The 22,068-nt window shown below is 38.5% G+C and overlaps 1 protein-coding gene across 13 annotated transcripts in view; it reads right to left on the bottom strand.

Moving 5' to 3' along the window:
- The window catches only part of CDC27 (cell division cycle 27), a 67,891-nt gene extending 46,449 nt beyond the window's left edge, over positions 1-21,442 (bottom strand). For 4 of the 13 annotated variants that reach the window (XM_001501543.7, XM_005597297.4, XM_005597296.4 and 1 more), the window contains exons 1-2: positions 20,746-21,052; positions 6,344-6,419 (exon numbers count right to left, since the gene is read on the bottom strand). In XM_001501543.7, the coding sequence (XP_001501593.1) occupies positions 6,344-6,419; positions 20,746-20,772 (103 nt within the window). In that variant the 5' untranslated portion in view covers positions 20,773-21,052. Of the gene's footprint in view, positions 1-6,343; positions 6,420-20,745 lie in introns of all 13 variants that reach the window. The other 9 variants (XM_023652332.2, XM_070226060.1, XM_070226062.1 and 6 more) reach the window with 4 other exon arrangements.
- Positions 21,443-22,068: the final 626 nt, after the last annotated feature.

The raw sequence follows: 22,068 nt of genomic DNA, 5'->3' as shown, positions 1-22,068 counted from the left end.
AAAGGACTTTTCATGTGCCAGAAGCTACAGTAGATTATTATATTTAGTCCTTAAAACTATCTTGTTAAATAGATACATTTCTTCCTTTTTTTTCTTTTTGAGGAAGATTAGCCCTGAGCTAACATCTGCTGCCAATCCTCCTCTTTTTGCTGAGGAAGACTGGTCCTGAGCTAACATCCATGCCCATCTTCCTCTACTTTATACGTGGGACGCCTGCCACAGCATGGTTTGCCAAGTGGTGCCATGTCTGCACCTGGGATCTGAACCCGGGCAGCTGAAGCTGAACGTGCGAACTTTACCACTGTACCACTGGGCCAACCCCCATTTCTTCCATTTTTAAGATAAGGAAAATTAGGGTCAGAATTACTTCTCGCCTAAGATCATATGGCTCACGAATATCTGAGCTGACAGTCTCTCTTATACCAGTCTGCTTATACTACAGTCTTTCTCAGGCTATCTAGGAAACTCTTAGGAGAAAGACAAATGGGTGACAAGGAACTAGTGAAATTGAGAAATTATTTCAAGAATTTGACTTACAGAGCATGCTACCTATCAATCACTTTAGCCTCAAGCCCCGTTGGATGTTTTCCCTAAAACACAGGCGCTACCACTAGTGGCATAGGAGGGCACTGAGCAAAGGGGCAAATAGGTTACATCCAGCATACCTACTCTGGTCAACAAATACTGTCAGCCAGCAACACTGCGTTGACAAGAATTCTGAGGTTGGTTCAGTGGGAATGAGTACTGTGATGGATTAGTGATGTCTACTGTAAAGCAGAGAAGTGGCATGTACTTCTTATCCTCGGTAAAGTGGAGTCATAAAAATCTACCCACTTACAGCCACTGAACACTGATCTTAGTTTCTTCATTTCTAAAATAGCAATAACGTCTATTTTATAGGATTATTGAACACTAAATAAGGAATTAAGTACCTAGAGTACCCAGTACACAGTAAGAAGAAATCAATAAGCGGTAGAAGTTACTGTTGTTATTATTATTAACCTAGGATAGTATCTGCTCCTATGCACTTACATTCTAAGATCTTCCTTCATATAAATACAGTTAAACAGAGAGGTTAGGTTCTATATTGAGAGAGACTAATATTTACTGAGCAACTTTCCAAGTGTCAAACACTATATCAGACACAGATAGAAAGTGGATTAAACAGCTTTATGTGGATTAACCTGGAATCCTGCCTCAATTCTATATGAAAATCCAATCACCTGAATTTGAAATTGCTAAAGTATAATCTTTTGGAGCCTAACTAGTACAATAAACTAGAAACTGCCTAACCTTCAATAAACAAATTCAAAAAAGAAAGAAGTATAAGACAGCAAAACATGGAGGCTGCCTAGGTATTAATGAAAATATACGTAAGGAGATCATTCATAATAAACCTTGCTTTTACATAATTGAGCAGAGCAGGGCAATCTATTGTATTACGGGTTTCGCCCGCTAACCGAAAGCCCACTGCTATGAAACCCTTTGTAAGCTGAAATGGCATAAAGTGAAGAAACAATTACCTTAGGATATATCTTGCTAACAGATGCACAAAAAAAATCGAGATAAAGCACAGATCTCACAGACACAGTTCAAAGCTACAGCGGCTTGATGCTGAGCTACCAAGTGTAGTTCCCAGGGAAGGAGTGTGGTGGTGCCACTCTCGCTGCCCTGAGTGCACTAATGACCCTATAATGGCTGGCTGCAAAACAAACACTGAACGCTATTTTTGCTTTTCACCTTTCTTCGTAAAAACGAAAATCTTCAGTTTTCTTTCAGTTAGCAAAAACAGGTACTAATGCAGGTCATTCCTAAAAGTGAAGTGGCATAAACCGAACTTTCAAAAAGCAAGGGAAACCTGTATCATCTTCTTTTTTTTTTTTCCTTTTTCTCCCCAAAGCCCCCCGGTACATAGTTGTATATTCTTCGTTGTGGGTCCTTCTAGTTGTGGCATGTGGGACGCTGCCTCAGCGTGGTTTGATGAGCAGTGCCATGTCCGCGCCCAGGATTCGAACCAATGAAACTCTGGGCCGCCTGCAGCGGAGCGCGCGAACTTAACCACTCGGCCACGGGGCCAGCCCCATGTATCTTCTTCTAAGCCTCCCATTCTTCTAAATCTTTCATTGGGACCTCAGACACCTGCTCCACAGATCTTCCCTACTTTCCTCATTGAACCCCCAGACCTGACAGCACGCTCAAAGAGATGCTAACTCCCTCACTGGAGTGAAGGTAAGGTTGGTTTCCTCCTTGCTTCTCAAAACTATTTCCAAGCATTACTCTTTGCCCTTTTGTGAAATCCCCTGCTCCTGAGGTTTATACCTTCTCATAATTCTCAGCTACTAAATTCAGGACATTCTGCTTCATTAATGAAAGACTTTTACACCTGGTTCACAGATTTCCTCTCCTACGTTATTCTCATACATGTCTCAGTTCAATCTCATCTGGACTTCTGGTACCTCTCTTTATCCTCTTTGATTTACCCAGACCTTTCTGTGTTACCTTTCCTAGTTAGTTTACATTTCTTGGTCCACATCTTGTCTATATATATATTTATTTTTTGAGGAAGATTAGCTTTGAGGTGACATCTGCCACCAATCCTCCTCTTTTTGCTGAGGAAGACTGGTCCTCAGCTAACATCTGTGCCCATCTTCCTCTACTTTATATGTGGGATGCCTACCATAGCATGGCTTGATGAGCGGTGCCATGTCTGCACCCAGGATCTGAACCCACGAATTCCGGGCCGCCAAGGCAGAACATGCAAACTTTTAACCACTGCGCCACCGGGATGGACCCTTGTCTATATTCTTGATGTTGTTATCCCTTGTTCTTTTGTGATACATGCCTAGCAAACCCCTAATATCTACTTTCTTATGCTTGCAGTTATGCTACTGAGCACTTACTACCAGAGTAAAATCATACAACTGAGCAGAAACGTTCCACTATCAATTCATGCAGAAACACATAAAATACACAAAAATAAAGCTCAGGTACTACCATACAAAAAATTTTTGGTAAGTAATCCAATAGGAGATTATACAAACAGCAGAAAACTGAATTAAACAAATACCTGAGTTAAAAGAAGGAAGCACTGTTTCTGGTTGGGAAGGTTATATACAGTAAGATGTCAATACTTCCTAGATTAATGTATAGACTTATATACTTATGGGTCGGCATTGATCAAAATCTTTGTGAAATTTCAAAGCAATAATAAATGTATATGGAAAAATGAAAGAAAAAAAGGTAAAGATGTCTTACCAAACAATGAATTGAAAAGAAAAAAAAATGATGGGAGATAGGTCTTACTAAGTATTAGAAAAAAAGCATTATTTAATAAGTAATATTGAATAAATTAAGTAATAATACTATGATAAATTCTTCAAATTTTTTTTTTGCTGGGAAAGAGTCCCCCTGAGCTAATATGTGTTGCCAATCTTCCTCTTTTTTTTCTCCCCTCCCCAAAGAGCCAGTACATATTTGTATACATCCTACATGTAAGTCCTTCTAGTTCTTCTCTGTGAGCTGCCACCATAGCATGGCTACTGACAGATGAGTGGTGAGGTTGTGCACCTGGGAACCAAACTTGGGCTGCCAAAGTGGAACATGCCAAACATTAACCATTAGGCCATCAGGGCTGGCTGTTTAAATTTCTTAAACTACCAAAAACCATATATTTATTGTAGGTGTAGAAAGATGACAATTTTCCAGCTACTGAAGCAATAGGAGAAATTATAAATGACAAAGCTCATGAGTTACACCACATATAAATTTTAAATATAGAATAATAAAAACAATAGAATTAAGATTAAAAAGCAACAATCAGGGACAAATATGCAATACATAAAGATGTAGCTCACAGAAATAGGAATAAATTTAACACAAACACTTGAGAAAATACCCTCATAGTTATAAAAATGCAAGACAAGATACCTCATGATTCTTAAGTAAGCAAAAATACATTAAAGTGGCCAAATGTGATACTGATAGGACTGTGAAGGAAGTCCTCCACTGATGGTGACTCTCCAGATTATTACACCTCTCTCTGATGGGTTATCAACGAAGCAAAAATTAATTTGTTGTAGGACTGATCACATCCTTTGACTTGTAAATTCCACTTCAGAGTACATAACCCAATACAATGACTTAAAGAAAAAAAAAGCTGTACATAATTATCTATATTAGCATTTTTGAAAGAGAAATAGAATAATTAATGACAGAAATAAAACATACATTGCCAGATGTTTACTGAGATTTTATTACCATGCCAAAGGGCTGTGCCAAGTGCTTTAAATACATTACCTCATTTCATTCTTCAATTCTATGAGGGAATTACTATTATCTTTATTTTATAGATGAGGAATCTAAAATACTCAGACATAAGTAACTTGCCTAAGGTATCCAACTGCATATTTAAGTGACAGGGTTAGGGTTTGTACGAAGGCTGCAGACTCTAAACTCAACCTCTTAGCCAAAGAATATAAACCATTCTAATAAAAAATCTGTCCTGAGAAAAACTAACAAAGCTGGAGGCATCACAATGCCTGACTTCAAAACGTACTACAAAGCCATAGTAAGGAAAACAGCATAGTACTGGTACAAAAACAGGCACACAGATCAATGGAACAGAACTGAAAGCCCAGAAATAAAACCACACATCTACGGGACAGCTAATCTTCGACAAAGGTGCCAAGAACATACAATGGAGAAAAGACAGTCTCTTCAATAAATGGTGTTGGGAAATCTGGACCACCACTTGCAAAAGAATGAAAGTAGACCATTATCTCACACCATACACAAAAATAAACTCAAAATGTATCAAAACTTGAAGTCCTGAAACCAAAAAACTGGAAGATAATATAGGTAGTACACTCTTTGACATGGAACTTAAAAGGATCTTTTCGAATACCATGTCTTCTCAGATGAGGGAAACAAAAGAAAAAATAAAGAAGTGGGACTTCATCAGACTAAAGAGCTTCTGCAAGGCAAAAGAAACTAGGATCAAACAAAAACACAACCTACCAACTGGGAGAAAATATTTGCGAATCATATATCTGACAAGGAATTAATCTCTATAATATATAAGCAACTCACACTACAAAAAAACAAACAGCCCAATCAAAAAATGGGCAGAAGATATAAACAGACATTTTTCCAAAGATTTAAAGACTAAAAATAACAAATGTTGGAGAGGGTGTGGAGAAAAGGGAACCGTCATACATTGCTGGTGGGAATGCAAACTGGTGCAGCCACTATGGAAAACAGTATGGAGATTCCTCAAAAAACTAAAAATAGGGGCTGGCCCCGTGGCCGAGTGGTTAAGTTCGAGCGCTCCGCTGCAGGCGGCCCAGTGTTTCGTTGGTTCAAAACCTGGGCGCGGACATGGCACTGCTCATCAAACCACGCTGAGGCGGCGTCCCACATGCCACAACTAGAAGGACCCACAACGAAGAATATACACCTATGTACCGGGGGGCTTTGGGGAGAAAAAGGAAAAAATAAAATCTTAAAAAAAAAAAAAAGAAATCTTTAAAAAAAAAAAACAAAAAAAACCCCTAAAAATAGAAATATCATATGACCCAGCTATCCCACTACTGGGTATTGACCCAAACAACTTGAAATCAACAATCCAAAGTAGCATATGCACCCCTATGTTCACTGCAGCACTATTCACAATAGCCCAGACATGGAAACAATCCAAGTGCCCATCAACCGATGATTGGATAAAGAAGATGTCATATATATATATATATATATATACACACACACACACACACAATGGAATACTACTCAGCCATAAAAAAGGACAATCATACCATTTGCAACAATATGGATGGACCTGGAGGGAATTATGCTAAGTGAAATAAGCAGACTGAGAAAGACAAATACCATATGCTTTCACTCATATGTGGAATATAAACAAACACATGGACAAAGAAAATAGTTCAGTGGTTACCAAGGGAAGGGGGGTGGGGGGTGAGCACAGGGGGTGAAGGGGAACACTTATGGTTGACAGAAAAGAAATAATGTATAACTGAAATTTCACCATGATGTAAATTATTATGAACACAACAAAAAAACCAAACAACAAAACAAAAAACGGAAAGAAGTACCTAAAGATTTGGAAATGATTAAGTAAACCATAGTGTAAAACCTGAAGCAACCCTACAGTCATTAAAAGCAGTACACAAGGGAACTACACAGATACAGGGAAAAGTTTTTATGAACTAGTGTCAACCATAAAGAAAAAACAAGTGATACCCAGAATCTTGTTACAGTCATAAAAAGTGATGGAATTCCATATATTTTATTTCATTTATGGTTCTATAGAAATGAATAGATTACAAACCTTCTGCATACAGTCGTTCTGCAAGGAAAACTGCATCTCGGTAAGCATAGTGGTTTAGTGCTTGCCATATAGCAGCCTGCAAGTGGAGGAAAAACAATATAAATATACAAACACATGCAATTTCAAGGTAACTCCTAACACAGAGCCTTGCACATAATACTCAAATCAACATCCCTAATTTAAGTGATAAAACGTCAATGCCCACAGTGCAAACTCCATAGTGTGTTAGATAAAGCTCTTCACAGTATGGCTAACATATCTGAATTTACTCACTCAACTCTCGATGGACTTTTAGGCCTTTGTCCCTTTGTATTCCTTTTCCTTCACATGGGGAATGAACTCACCTACCTCCTCTTATAAACTGCTCATTCCTAAAGACGCACCTTAAATAGCATCTACTGTTTAAAGCTTTCCTGGCTAGTCTCCAGCCATTTTTTGGGTAAACATACCTCTTCTAGTGAAGCATTCATATTATTTTACAGTTATTTGTTTATAGGTCTGCTTACCCCACTAAACAACACTGCTCTAAACTTATGGCAGTAGTTTTCAACAATTTTTCATGATAAACATGAGGGAGATGTTCAAATGTATGTCATCTTCCCACAAAAACTTCCCCACTGATTACCTTTAATGCTACCCTATTCTCACCCATTCAAAGAAGTATACTGGAATAGAAATAAGTAAAGCTATCATAGGAATAACGTTTAATCTATTTGAATATATTTTTTCTTTTTTAGAGTTATGAAACATACCACAAAAAGTAATATATCAGATAGAAGGACTTTCTTTTTTGAGGAAGATTAGGCCTGAGCTAAAATATCTGCTGCCAATCCTCCTCTTTTTTGCTGAGGAAGACTGGCCCTGAGGTAACATCTGAGAACACCTTCTCTATTTTATATGTGGGATGACTGCCACAGCATGGCCTGACAAGTGGTGTGTAGGTCTGTACCTGAGATCCGAACCAGCAAACCTCAGGCCACGGAAGCAGAATGTGCCAACTTAACCCCTGTGCCACCCGGCTGGCCCCAGAAGACATTTTAAGTAACAATAAACCAAAACATTTAGACCTATGGACCACTATTCAGCTCAAGAAATAAAATATTACCAACATCTTTTTAGCTTCCTATGTCATTCACATAACCTCTCTCTAACTTAAAGAAGAAACCACCTCCCTGAATTTTGTTAATCTTTGAGTTTTCTTCAGTTTTTATACACTAGTATATATCATCCTTAAGCAATGTAATATTTAGCTTTTCCTGTTTTTGAATTTTAAATAAATACAAACATATTGTATATATTCTGCTATGATTTGCTTTTGTAACCCAAAATTATTTTGCAAATTCATCCCAGATGATGTGTATGACTGGAGTTCATTCATTTTGATTGGTGAATAAATAATATTTCCCTTGTATAAACACACCAAAATGTATTTTATCCAGTTATAGCATTTGGATATTTGGGTTATTGCTAGTTTTTTTTCCCAGTTATAACACTACAATAAGCACTCCTGTATTCGTCTCTTGGAGTACATGTTTAAGAATCTCTCCAAATTAGGATACATATTTAAGAATGAAATTATTGGGTTGTTGAGTATGTGCATGTTCATCTTTACTAGGTAATGTCAAATCATTTTCTGAAATTGTTGGTTTAATTTATACTCCTAACAACAATGTATGAGTTCCCATTATTCCACATCCTTGTCTACACTAATGAGTGTCAAACTCTTTAATTTTTACCAACCTGAAAGATGTTAAATCTAGTGCTTTTAATTAGCATTTCTCTGAATATTAAAATGAGGCTGTGTTCATTGGTAATTTATTTCGTGTTTATTGGTCTTTTAGCAAATGCCTGTTCATCTGTCATACATTTTTCTGTTGGGCAATTTACCTTTTCTTACTGTTTTACCCAGCATTTTTAGGAGGACCAAACCAGAGAAGTCTCCTTTAAGTATGTCATATAACATTAACTTTTAGTCTATCACATAAATTGTTTATATATATTTATGTTTTACTAGCATTTTTAGGAGCACTAAATCAGGAGTTTCTTTTAAGCTCTCTCAGTTTCTTTTAATTTTTAGTCTGTCATATTATAAGATATGAAAGTCTCCAATTAATTTTTAAAAATAAATCATTCATCAACAACATATTTTTAGTAACTACTTTTGAGATATCTCACAACTGATCATGATACAACAGAGATGCTATTTTTAGTATATACTCTAGCTCATAATTTGTTGAATGATTTAATAAAGTTACAATAAAACCAGTATGATGAGATTACCTAATGAAGATCACTAGCTAACATTATAACAGTAAATCTAGATTACATGATAAGTGATCAACATGCCTTGGATATAATAAAAATTCAAATACTTTAGTGAACAAGCAAATGTTTAATAACATTATTATGAATATTAACAAGTTTTTAAATTGAGTTCTTGTTGATGACCTACTTGCCTCAAGAGTGTAGTTTTCTATTTCTTCAAGAAAAAAGTGGTAAATTAACTTCATTTGAGGCCTCTAGAGGCTCTTGTTTAACCTTATTGTCTGTAGAGTCTAAATTTATAAAGTCTCAGGGATGTCTGAACTGACAATTCCCATCCAGACACAAGGGAAAGGAAGACGACAAGAATTTAAACTTATTTTTAAGTAAACTATACTAACACAGGGAGAATTTTTCCTCCAATGCTAGCATTTTTAAACTAGACATTTTCTGCTACTTCAAGAACTATCTAAAACTTTGCTACTCAAAGTGTGGTCCTTGGGGCAGCAACACTAGCATCCCCTGGGAACTTTCTAGAAGTGTGGAATCTCAGAACCCATCCCAGACCGACCAAATCAGAGTCTGCATTTTAACAAGGTCCCCAGGTGATTTATATGCATAGTAAAGTTTAAAAAGGACTGATCTAAAAGACTTAATCTAATTAAACACCTCCCTGCTCAACAGAATCCCCAAAGCCAAAGAAATTCTCATCTAATGTTAATTTAAGATATTATGAATAAAATAATTTCTAATCCTTCAGGCCATGTCCCTTTGCTTTAAAAGAAAGGCTTGGGGGCCAGCCCGGTGGCACAGCAGTTAAGTTCACGTGCTCTGCTTCAGTGGCCTGGGGTTCACCAGTTCGGATCCCAGGCACAGACCCACAACCCCTCACACGCCTGCCTGGTGTGGCAGGCATCCCACATATAAACTAGAGGAAGATGGGCATGGACGTTAGCTCAAGGCCAGTCTTCCTCAGCAAAAAGAGGAAGACTGGTAGCACATGTTAGCTCAGGGCTAATCTTCCTCCAAAAAAAAAAAAATAATTAAAAAAAATAAATAAATAAAAGAAAGACTTGAATTACTCAAGTTCCAAGATCTCTTGTTGGCCCTAACGCATTTCTTACGCCTACTAAAACATCCTACGTATTAATGGAAATAAATCGTCTCCTTTCATAATCTACCCAAATTAGTTGGGCTACAAAGAAGTCTCCCTTTGGTATGAAATTTACTATCAACTACCATTTCACTCTACCCCCAATATTTTCAGAAGTAGTTGGTATATCCTCTAAGATGATTCCAACAGTGTACATAAAAATATGATTTATCTGCACTAAATAAGAGAAATCCTGCAATTTTCAGATGCTTATAGACACCATACTAAAGATATTCATTGCCAAAAAGCCTGATTTATCCCAATATTCCTACTCATAATTTCCAGAAGATAAAAGGATTCATATAATTGTAATTTTGCCATACTTCAGGTCTCTGCCAGCTGTCATATCTGCTTGTTTCTGGAAAACCTCCATATAAATTAATCCCACAATGACCCTCAATTTAACAGAAAGGAATACACATAATACTAAAATACCATACCACACTAAAAAGTCTCAGTACTTGGAGGAGTCCTCTCTATTACTCGGGGAATAAAGAAGATGGGAAGAGAAAAAAAAGAGAAGGCCATAAATACCAATAGGACCTCTTAGGAAGGACTGTTGGATCACTATATGATGCATCCCCAATTAGAGCCACCTAAATAAAAAAGGTACCCAAAACAAGCTGTCCTGAAACAGCCAGAACCCCCAATAAAATGTTCCATATTTGCTGCTGCTAACTCTTCCACATCCCATTAGCCAAAGATCTGAGGTTCCTATTCTTTACTACTCTTCGGCTTTACTTCTCTTGATAGCATGTGCCTGTGGTGGATATCAAAAACATACTTAGCTATTCGGAATACAAAGGTATGTACTATTATTGCTCGAGGAAACTTTTTTTTACTGATTCCAGCATGACTTACTGTGAATGATAAGGCAATTGGGGGAAGGGGGTGTCTTTTTAAACTTTTCTCAACTGGAGGGTTCTAGTAATCATTCATTCAATAAATATTTATTGAGTACCTACCACATACCAGGCATTTTCGAGACGCTGGGAGTACAATAACTAACAAATAATTTCCGTGTTCAAGGAGTCCCTTTAGTGTCACTTCTTTCAAGATCAGTGGCTAACAACCCTTGCTTGATGGTGCTCTACCTCAAATCCACTGACTCACAATCCCTGCAAGCTGGGACTGAGTTCAGATATCCTTATTTTTTAACCTTTTTACTGGTAAGAATTCAGGGTTCAGAACCATTCTTCTACTTTTCTAGATAAGTAGTTCCCCCTCCTTTTATAGCACACTCCTTTGAACAACACGAATGCTACGGACCTCCTCCCCAGAAAAAAGCACATGCACACACACAAAAAGTCTGTATACAGTGGTTAGGAGTTCACGGATATCCTGGTTCATCAAAAATCACTCGTCTAGCTGACGGGAGGCAGTGTTAGAGCCCGGTATATAGTAAGTGATCAATAAATATGTGTGGAATTGAATTTAGATATTTAAAAGGGGAAGAGACAGGTTACTGACCTTTCTCTTTTGCATATCAGAGACGACTACAGTCCTGGTGCCTTGAGGAGCACTGCTGCTGCCAGGACTAGGAAAGGTACTTCTTGTTTGAAACTCAACACGTCTTTTACCAATCAAAGTCACAGATGTTGGGTAAGTATACATGAAATAATGAATGCACTGGTAATTCAGTTTGGGTGCATTATGAATTTAAAAGCTTTTAATAGGCTGGTTAACGAACCTAACCATCATTTACAGAATTCCACTTGAAGAAAGGTACCTAGAATCTATCCCCTCTTTACTAGTCCCAGTCCACAACAAATCTTTCCTTTAAACTTTTGTCTCCTAAGTGGTCTTCCTGTCTGCAAGATGTAATGTTATCCAGACTGTCCTAGAATTACCTTCCTCAAACATATTATCACTGCTACACAAAGACAAAAGTGAGAGGCTTGAGTTTAAATCCACATTCCACAACTTACTAGTTCTGTGTTTTGGGCAAGTAACAATGTTTCTTAAGTCTTAGTCTCTTCATTTAAAACATAAGACTCCAGTAAAGAACATAATGGTTCCCACCACATACCTAATAATTACTCAACAAATTTTAGCTGCTGCCATCATCATTATCACCATCATGTCTTCCTCTCTGATCAAAACTTTCTAATGATTCCTCTCGGATAGCCCCACAAAGTTTACAAAACAAATATTTACAAAATAAAACACAAACTCCTTAGTAAACTACTCAAATCCCACCTGGCTTAAATCTCCCTTTTTCAGCTTTGTTTTCACATCTCACCAAAGCTACCTGTGGTCTAGCACCAGAAAAAGACCCCAGGGGTCCCTAAACATCCACTGTATCTTTATATTTCAGAGTCTTTGCCAATATTGTTGCCTCTGTTTGGGCTGTCCTTTGTCTTTAACTTCTATCTCCTGAAATTTTAGTCATCCTTTCTTCAAAATTCAGCTTACCTGTTCCTCTACCTTTCATGAAGCCTTCACTGATCTATCCCATGCACTATTGATTACTCTATGAGGTTCTAGACTATTTTGTTTATACTTTTTTTTTTCTATCAGGCCGTTTACCAGATTTGGTTGTATTACTTGGTTAACTAGGTTGCAGCTGCTTGAGGACAAAGACCAGATGCTATTTTTCTCTAAATTCTCCAGTTATCCTACTTAACTAGTTATTTCCTTAGTTATCCTAGATAACTGCCTTTAAACATAGTGAATGCTCAATAAATATTTGTTGAATGAGTAGTTCTTTTGGAACTCTGAATCCATTTTCCATTTAGTGACCTACAAACTTTTAGAAACCCAATCTGGAGGTAAAACACAAGTTAAGACATTCCTACTATAATTAACGTTTGCTAATATGAATAAAAGAGAACATTAAGGTTCACAATGTAAAACAATATAAAATAACACCTAGTTGTTTCTTTCTTGACACAATAAGCGAAACATTAAAAAGCAAAAATCTAGTAGGAAGATAGGGGTCACAGTCTGACAGACGGGTTGGAATAGATGAAGCTTTTGGGCAATAAATCTCTCAGTGGTGTGATCTATAAATTCCTGAAAGATATCCAGTCTTTCTTGGTTAATAGCACCCTAGATCATGTCATATACTTCCCTCCATATTACACAGACCATTTGCCTTATCATCTTGATGTGACTACCACTTTTGAAAGATATCATTCATCCATTCAATAAACATTTATTGAGCACTTACTTTACTTGCTGTATGATACTGATTTCAGTAAAAAAACAAATAACATAAAAAACCTAACTAACTTGAGAAAATCAAGTTCTTCAGGTAGGCTGTACAAAGCCTTAACAGTTTGGATTTTCAGGTCTACGCTGACAATAAGAAATTATGAATAAGCCAGGCATTATTCCATAGGCACCTATTAGATCACTGTCATTGTCATCACTGTGCTTTTGTTTTCGGATCAAACAACTGGGAAGTTGAACTTTAGAACAGAAATATATGGTGTTGGCAAGGAGTGACTATAAGAGCAGGTTTTAAATATACTACAGAATCACTGCTATCCAGCCTACATCTCCTCTATACTACAACATAGCAAAGAGAGAGATAAAAGATAAAGGGATAAACTATGAGTGTTCTCCTCAGACAATTTCAACATTTGGACTGAATAACTCAAAATACGTCATTAAGAAAACAATAGGCTAAAGAGTATTCAAATCTAATTTGAGTCGATAATTATTTCTTGAATGCTTAATATGATCTCCGCATTCCAATCCAGGACAGATAACGAGGCTCCCTCTGACACGTGCAAATCAAGATGACCTTGTCACTTCTCTGAGCTTTAGTTTTAATCATCTGCAAGATAAGGGTAAACACTTCCATCTGAGGTAAGTCTAGCACGCTGCCTGGCTAAATTCTAATCCCCCATAAGAACTGATCTGGTCTTCTGGTGTTCTACCAGACCATAAATGACCTAGGATTCTGGAACCATGCATACAGGTATCTTTCAAAATGATACTCATTTAAACTATGTAATACTGAAAGGAAGAAACTCAACAAACATTTACTTTTAGAGGCAGACCGTTTTTTCTCGGGATTACTTTAATAGTGTCTTATCTGGCCTCTGAGTTCTTTTCTATCCTACAAGCCATTCTCTCCCTTTGAGCTTGTCACAAATCAGATCTGATCATATTACCCCTTTGCTTAAAATCCTTCAGTGGCTTCTGTCCTTAATGATAAAAACCAAAGCCACCCAACTAGGCAGTGTGGTATAGTCCCTGCTTACCTCTCGAGCTCACCTTGTATCATGTTCTCCCCGCTAGCACAATGAACTTTGTTCAGCCCCTCACATCTGCCATGTTACCCTCCTGCCTCAGGTCCTTTAAACACACAGTCCTCTTTATTTGCCACACTCCTCCTTTCCTCCAAACTATGCAAATTCTAGTCATTCTCTGGAGTTCTTTCTCAGGGAAGCCTTTTATGGAACCCCTAGATGAGGTTAGGCATCCTTATTAGACACTCTAATAGCACCAAGTACCCCTCCTTTGTAATACTTCTCACTGTTGAAATTTTACATTTATTTAGGAGAATATTTGAGTAATACCTTCCTCACTATAATATAAACTCTAGAAAGGTAGGGACTACATCTGTTTTTGCTCACTATTATACTCCCAGCATCTATTAGGTACTTTTTAAGCATGTGCTTAACTATGTATGTTGAATGAATAAACAATCTTTGACTTCTGGCAGTCCATTGTTAGCATCTTATATATTAGGCTTAGTCTTCAGTTTCTCTGTATTTTCCTATGTTCAATAGTTAAGGATCTCTGGAAATCTCTATTGAAAGAAACTCTGTGGCACTTAGAAGAATTATTTTATAATGCAAATAATTACTACCTAATTACTCCATTATAAAATGTGGGGATTTCCTAAGAACCTACTTGTTTAATTTTGTTGTAAATGAAAGTAGAAAGTAGAAAATGTTCTACTCATCATGTGATGATGGTGAGTAGAAAGAATATGTCCAGAATTTGATGCTGGAAACCTGTGTTCAAATTTGTGTGCCAGCACTTCAATAGTGTGATTTGGGGGGAATTATTGAATTTTTCTCAGCCTCAATTTCTTTATCTGATAAATGGAGCTCTATTTCTCGGACTTGTGTGTGTTAAATGAAATGATACATATATATTGCTCCTAGTATACTCACTGGCACACATTAGGCACTTAAAATCTTTTCCTTTCCCATCAGTTAATATAAACAAACTCAATAAATATAATTTATAGTTTCCATTATGTAACATCTCCCACCCTATCTACCACAATTGCTTATTTTGTAACATTAAGCCACAAAAGACCCAAACGATTCTCCAGCTACCTTAGTACTACTGATCACCAGGAAAATTTGACACATATATATGTACCGTGGCCAGAAAGTCCCAAAATTCTGAATTTTTTTGTCTCCTTAAAATTAAAGAAATGAAAGAAAAATATTCAGTTCTATCCGTTTCAGATTTAAAATCAAGCTTTGCTCAGAACAACATTGTTCCTTTATCACCAATTCTTAAGAGGGTCAGAAACAGACAGTGAAGGCAGACAACTCAAACTCCCATATATCCCAGAAGTAAAACTTGCCTCTTGGAGAATCCCACATACAGCTTCCATCACCACTCTGCTCAAGCATCTCTAAGTTCCTGAGTGATGGTGTCTCTTCTGGAGAAATAGGGTGGAGAATGGACTATTCTCTAAGGCACTACAAATAGCTAAGATTAGCCCTCTGGTTATCCATCTACTCCTGCCCAACTGCTGGTGTGGAGCTGTGCCTAAAAGAATATTACTCAGTGCATTAGCTCAGGAGTTCTACAAACTAAAGCCAGATGGACGAAATGCTGCTAAGAATGAAACCAAACAGAGCAACACCCTTTGCCCCACCAGAAAAAGTTTAAAAGACAAATTATACTGATTAAATTAATGGGATAGTCCTAGGTTGCATTAATTTAAAAGATAAATCAACAGCATAAAAATTAAACGGCAAAGCTCCTTACTTACTTGCTCTTCTTAAACATGAAATATCATTTAAAATATAAGCAAACCTCTGTAAACTGTACAAAAAATTCAGACTTAAATGTGACCACATAAACTGCTCTGTTTTGTTCTTGTCAAAAAAGAAAATAGCTGCGTTTTTTTAGACCATAAAAGCTTCAGACAATATAAGAAAGTATAAGGAAAAAAATCACTGTGGAATTTTCCTATTAAACATTATAATCTAATTTCTAGAACTCATAATTTAGTTTAGTTCTACATCAGTGGTTCTCAATCTGGGCAATTTTGCCCCCCAAGGGACATTTAGCAATGACTAGGGGGCATTTTTTGGTTATCACAAATGGAGGGGGCATCTAGTAGGTAGAAGCCAGGGATGCTACAAAACACTACAATACCCAGGTCAGCGTCCCCCACAACAAGGAATTAGCTTGCCCAAAACATTAATAGTGCCAAGACTGAGAAACCCTGGTGTATATGACCATGTAACTGGATTATTCTATTAACCTGTATGTCTCTCAACTCTAGTCTTGTCCCTCCTTCCCAAAAGCGCCAGATTAATCTTCCCAAAGCAGTGCTTTCCTTACATAATTCTTCTGTTCAAAAACCTATAATGGCTATTTATTGCCAAAACATTAAATCTAAACTCCTCAGCCTGGATGTTAAGTCCCCTATAACCTGATTCTGCCTGGCTAGCCAAACCTTATGCCTTCCTGCTCTCAATTCCCATTTTATAATATCTTACTGTTCTCTTGTTCATAAACACCATACTCAACTTTGGGTTTTTGCTCATGCCATTCCATGCAAAGAATATTCTTTTTCTTCTTTACCAATTCAAACTCTTTTAATCTTCTAAAGCTTTAAGTTTTACCCCTTCAAGAAATCTTTCCCATTTTTCTGGTCTATGAGGATCTCTCTCTCCTGAATTTCTTTATCTGTGCAATCAATTACACACTGACTTATAACATGACCCAATTGTTCTTGTTAAGCATTCTTATTTTCCCAACAAGACTGGATCCCTCAAAAGATTAGAGGTTATGTCTCCACTTTTTTTTTTCTTTTTAAAGACTGGCACCTGAGCTAACAACTATAGCCAATCTTTTTTTTTTTCTGCTTTTTCTCCCCAAATCCCTCCAGTACAGAGTTGTCTATTTCAGTTGTGGCATGTGGGACGCAGCCTCAGCGTGGCCCAATGAGCGGTGCCATGTCCACGCCCAGGATCCAAACCAGCGAAACCCTGGGCCGCCAAAGCAGAGCGTGCGAACTTAACCACTGGGCCACGGGGCCGGCCCCTGTCTCCACATTTCTAATGGCTGGTTTCACAAATATTTTCAATTGAATTTGTTCAAAACAGAATTCTTAATTGTCCTCCTTCAAACTGTCCCCCATTCAAAGGATTCTCCATTTATTAAATGGCACCACCAAAACAAAATCCAGGCAGCCGATCTTGATCTGCTCCTTGCCCCCCAATCAATTTCCATGTCTCATTGGTTCTACCTCCAAAATCTCTCTTGAATTTAGCTACCTCTTTCCTACTATTGCTACTACATTGGTTCAGGTTACCTTCATCCTAAGACTGTTTTTACTCTTGCCTCCCTCCTCCCATTACAGCCACATTGGTCTTCTTTCAGTTCTTCCAATGACAAATTCTGCTGTCTTAGGGACTTTGTACATGCTGTTTCCTCTGCATGTACTGCTCTTCAAGTTAATGATTCCTTCTCAACCTTCAAATCTCAGCTTCAATGTTACTTGCTCAAAAAAGACTTTCCTGACATCCTTTTTAGAGGTTTTAGAATGTCTTTTATATTCTTCTGTGTTTGGCACATAGAAGGTGCCCAACATTCTTTCCTGTTTGATTTTTTTTCATGGAGGCTGCTGCTTAACTTTTTTGCTGTTTTGCAGTACCTCCTTTGGTGATCCAATTGCAAACCAGACACCTGGGCTCTGGTCCGGTCCTTCCTATTATGTCTCTCTCCTAACACCCTATTTATAGTGTCCTTCTTATCACAGTTTGTAATTATTAATTTGTGATTATTTGTCTAAAGCTTTCTCTCTCTATAGACGATAAACACAAGAAGGGCTACATTAGGATACTAGTCCATAAAGGAATTAAAGGATTATGTATTTTCGGTGACTTCCTCCTCCACTCTCACTTCCCAAAGCTTATTCTCTCAGTTCGGGTACTATGTAGCACTGTCTTCAAGATACTATATTGTACCTAAATACAAGGTAATCTCCTATTTTCCAAAGGAAAATTTCATAAACAAATGTGTTTCAGCTAACTTGAATATATAAATTTTTGAATGAAGACCAAATAGTCAAATGCCTATTATCAATTTAGTTACACATACACTTTAAAAATCACAAAATATATTTAGAAATTTCATTTTTTTCTACTCTTCTTGAATACAGCAATTTTACTGAAACTGTTCACATAAATCTTTGACATCAGTAAAGCCATTTTTTATTTTTTTGGTCATCTAACACAATTTTCCTTAATATACCAACTTTAATTCTAAGTTATTTGAAATATTGTATCCTTTGAATCCACGTTAAATGCTGTTCCCGCACATCTTAACCCAAGCCAAAAGTATTCCTTCACTATCTAATGATCTCTAAAAGGATATTATGTGTATAGTACCCACTTACCACACTGCTTATTAAGGCAATTTTTATAAGACTTGTTTACAACTTCATCCAACACTTCTAACTGTGAAGTCCCACCCCCATGAATGATTGATAAATCTATTAAAATGTCTTTGCTTTTTTATCAATTTCATCAGGTGAATTTTATAAACCTCCAAATTAGCACTGATTGAAGTCATTTAGGGTAGTGTGCCTTCCCCAGTTACATTAAAAATAACTGACAGAATTTCTGTCTCATAATAAGAGGGATTTTTGTAGAGACTCAAATATTAAGTAACACTTTTCTATGAGAGATAATTTGGAGGAGCTTATATTTAGCTTATGTCAGACTGGCTATTCCACATTAAAACTTTAAAGAAAAAGCAGCAGAGAACAGTCGCTCATTTTTTTCTCTCAATTTCTTCCTATTCCTAGTAACACCACAAACCCTGAGGCATCCCAAGAAAGGAAACAACTTTCCAACTTACTCTCATTCCTTTACAAATACAGGCAATCACTTATTATAGTTTTTTTTTAAATACAGTATCTTATTTATCAGTCCTATTTTTATTTTCTTCCTAATTCTTTCCCATTTTCAGTACTATCTCTAATCAGTTGATCTTTATCATTGTAGCCAAAATTGCGTGTTCTTCCCACTGCTCCAGATCTCTTCTTTCTTCTTATACTATGCCATATCCTAAAACTTCTTACCACCATCCCCAAATCTAATGGATAAAGGTAGTGTGGGAAAAAAAAATGAGAAATTTGACATTAAAGCCTTAAAAATACCTACCTGCATTACTGCTAAGAGTACTTTAAGGAAAAGAGGAAACCCGATGGGTACTACCTAGGAATAGGCTCCATATTTATTTTCTTCTCCATGCTTTTATATAAGTTGAAATTATTATAAAATAGTGGTTATAGGCTAGCAATACAACTAGTTTATCATTTTAGAAGTCTTTTGGGGCCAGAGAAGGCAAATGTAGCATTAAGACAAAACTACAAGACTATGAAACAGATATTAAACAACTTGAGTGATCCGCTTATCCATTTAAGAAGGTACAGATAGCATCTTCTAATTTCATGTTAAACCTCAAAAAAAAAATCTTACAAGAGACTCTTTACTAGTAAGAGGAATTTGGATGAAAAGAAATAGCTTTGGAAGCACTGGTACAACATACAAACAGGTAAATTTGCTAAAATAGAATCCCACGTTACATTAATTCAAACACTGACAGCTGCTATATGTAAAAAGTTGGAAAAGCAGCCAAACTAGGAGAAATTGGTATTTCATCCTGTGAAGAATTAAGCAAATAGGGAAGTAGGGATGTATTAAAATATTTACTATTTGATATCACAGGCCTATTAAGGGCATTATAAAGTAATTTTTAAAATCGGTTTGCTTTCTAACTTCAAAATAGAGAAAATCCATGACGCAATGACAGCAGTCGACAGAGGTCAACTCTCATCCAGTTAAAGATCAGACGGTGGGCTGCAAACCTCCCAGCCCTGGCTCATCAGCAAGGGACAAAAGATTCAGTTTCTTCAGGTGGCAAGGCGGAAAATGACTTGGCACTGCATCACACACTTAAAATCCAGTAGTGTTTCTTCCATGCCAGCGGAGCCCTGTGCGTCAAGGCACACCTTGGCGGGGGAAGGACAGTGAAGCGGATGGTAAAACCACTATCTGTCTTTCACTTCCTGAGCGCCTTACACACATGCACAATAAAACGCTCCTGGTCCCCCGGCACAGGTCATGGAAAAACCCAGATGTGCCGTTTCCACCCCCGCCCCTTGTACAGGTGCCTGCACCTCGGCGCTGGGCCTTGGAGTTCTCTTCTCAGATCATTGTCCAGTGGGAAATTCACTGAGCGAGAAAAGCAACGTGGGCTTCAAAGTCTGTTACCGAAATAAAAATTAGTATTAAAAACACCGATCTACCCCCCTCCCCCCTCACATACAACAAAAACAATCCCACCCCTCCCCCAAACTTGCCCCACCATTATGAGGATCGCACAAGCTCCGATCAAACGTGCTTCCCAGCCATCCCCGAGGCACGAGAGCACCTGGGGCGCGTCTTCGGCCCCTCAGCTCTCACGCCGGCTGGGCCAGGCCCCCGGACTGACAGGAGGGGCCGGGCGGACGCCGGCTCGGAGGGGGACCAAGCCATTCTCGCCGAACCCAGCTCACACGAGGGGTAGAAGCGACAGAGGGCCAAACGTAAGTCGGCGGGGGCTGCGGGCGAGGCCTCCGAACTGGCGAGAGGATAGGCAGGACCCGGCACAGGGGAGGCGGGAGAAGCCGCCGGGCCTAGGCCGCACCAGGCCGCGGAGTGGCCATACGCTGCTTCCCGACCGAGGCTGCGAGCCCAGCCTCAGAGAACGAGGTTCTCATTACCTGGACGGGTTCCTGCAGCACCGTCATCCTTGAGGCTCAGGCCCACTTTCTGCAGTGCCTCAGGCCCCCCCCGTAGCGGCTCCGGCCCGGCCAGCCCCGGCTCATTTAAACTCACCAGCGACCGTTACCGGGGGATGGGGGAGGCCGAGAGACTGCCGAGTACCTCCGAGCGGGACACGGAAATACCCGAAGTGGAGAGATCCGCGCGGGAGCCAGACGGAAAAGTCCGAAGGAGGCCGGAAACACCCGAAGTGAATCGGCGGAGGAGGAGACCGTTGCCGGAAATTGTCGAGGATTACCGGAGACTACCGAGTCCGATCCAGAGCGTAGGTTTCTTTTCTCGCCACGCCTTCACTCACGCACGCCACGCCCACCCTGCCTCCTCTAGGCTGGGCCACGCCCAATCGGCTGCCAGCAGGCTGGGCGTGGCGTGCCGGAGCGGGCGGAGAGCGTTACGTGGCCTGGTCGCGGTTGCGATACTCCGCTCGGCATTTCACCAGGGCTCGGTGCGCGGTAGATTAAGCAAAGGGTAAAATGTGAGAGTGTGGCGCGGACTTTAATTAATCAAGAAGTATTTGTTGAGCTTAGGTCATTCATCCATTCCAGAAATACCTATTCATGGCTCAAAGGGAAACAGGAAGTTTGGAGGGATTGCCACCCTCCAAAGATTTGTATGGCCCGTGTCCTCAGAGAGATTATGGTCTACTTGAGGGAAAAGCAATGTAACCAAAAGTGCTACATTATGTCGTGCCCATTGTAAGTGATGTAAAAATTCAGAGGAGAGGGAAATCAATGGGGATTAAGATGAGCAAGGAAAAAGGGAGGGAAACTGGGCTTTGAAGGGCGAGTAGAATTAGAAAAGAAAGAAGGAGATTGTAAGTGAAGGGAAGCGGAAGTGAGATCACTCTGGTAAGAGTTAAGGCATTAACTGGAAATAATTACTTAGGTGACCAAATAATGGAAAATCTCAGAAGGCAGGCAGAAATTTTTATTCTTGATAGGGGAGGCATCATAGTAATTGGGAAATCCGGAGGCTTGATTTTGAATTTTATCTCTTGCACTAACTAGTTTTAGATCCTTAGGCAAGTCACAACCTCTCTGAACTTCTGTTTGCTTAGTCTGAAAAAAATGATTAAGAGAATTAAATGCATTAATCTTTGTAGCTGTGTCTAACACACATAGTAGGCTCTTTCAAATTTCTTTCCTTTCTCTCAAAAATGTGTGAACCAGGGAACTATTAAAATTTTCTTTTTCAATAAATGAGGAAAACAGTTTTGAAAGTTAATTTTCTAATCAGGACTTCTCTAGGCTAGACATGGGCTG

The sequence above is a fragment of the Equus caballus genome, chromosome 11, assembly GCF_041296265.1.
Source record: "Equus caballus isolate H_3958 breed thoroughbred chromosome 11, TB-T2T, whole genome shotgun sequence".
In the NCBI taxonomy this organism is placed as follows: domain Eukaryota; kingdom Metazoa; phylum Chordata; class Mammalia; order Perissodactyla; family Equidae; genus Equus; species Equus caballus.
This window is presented reverse-complemented; position numbering and strand designations above follow the sequence as displayed.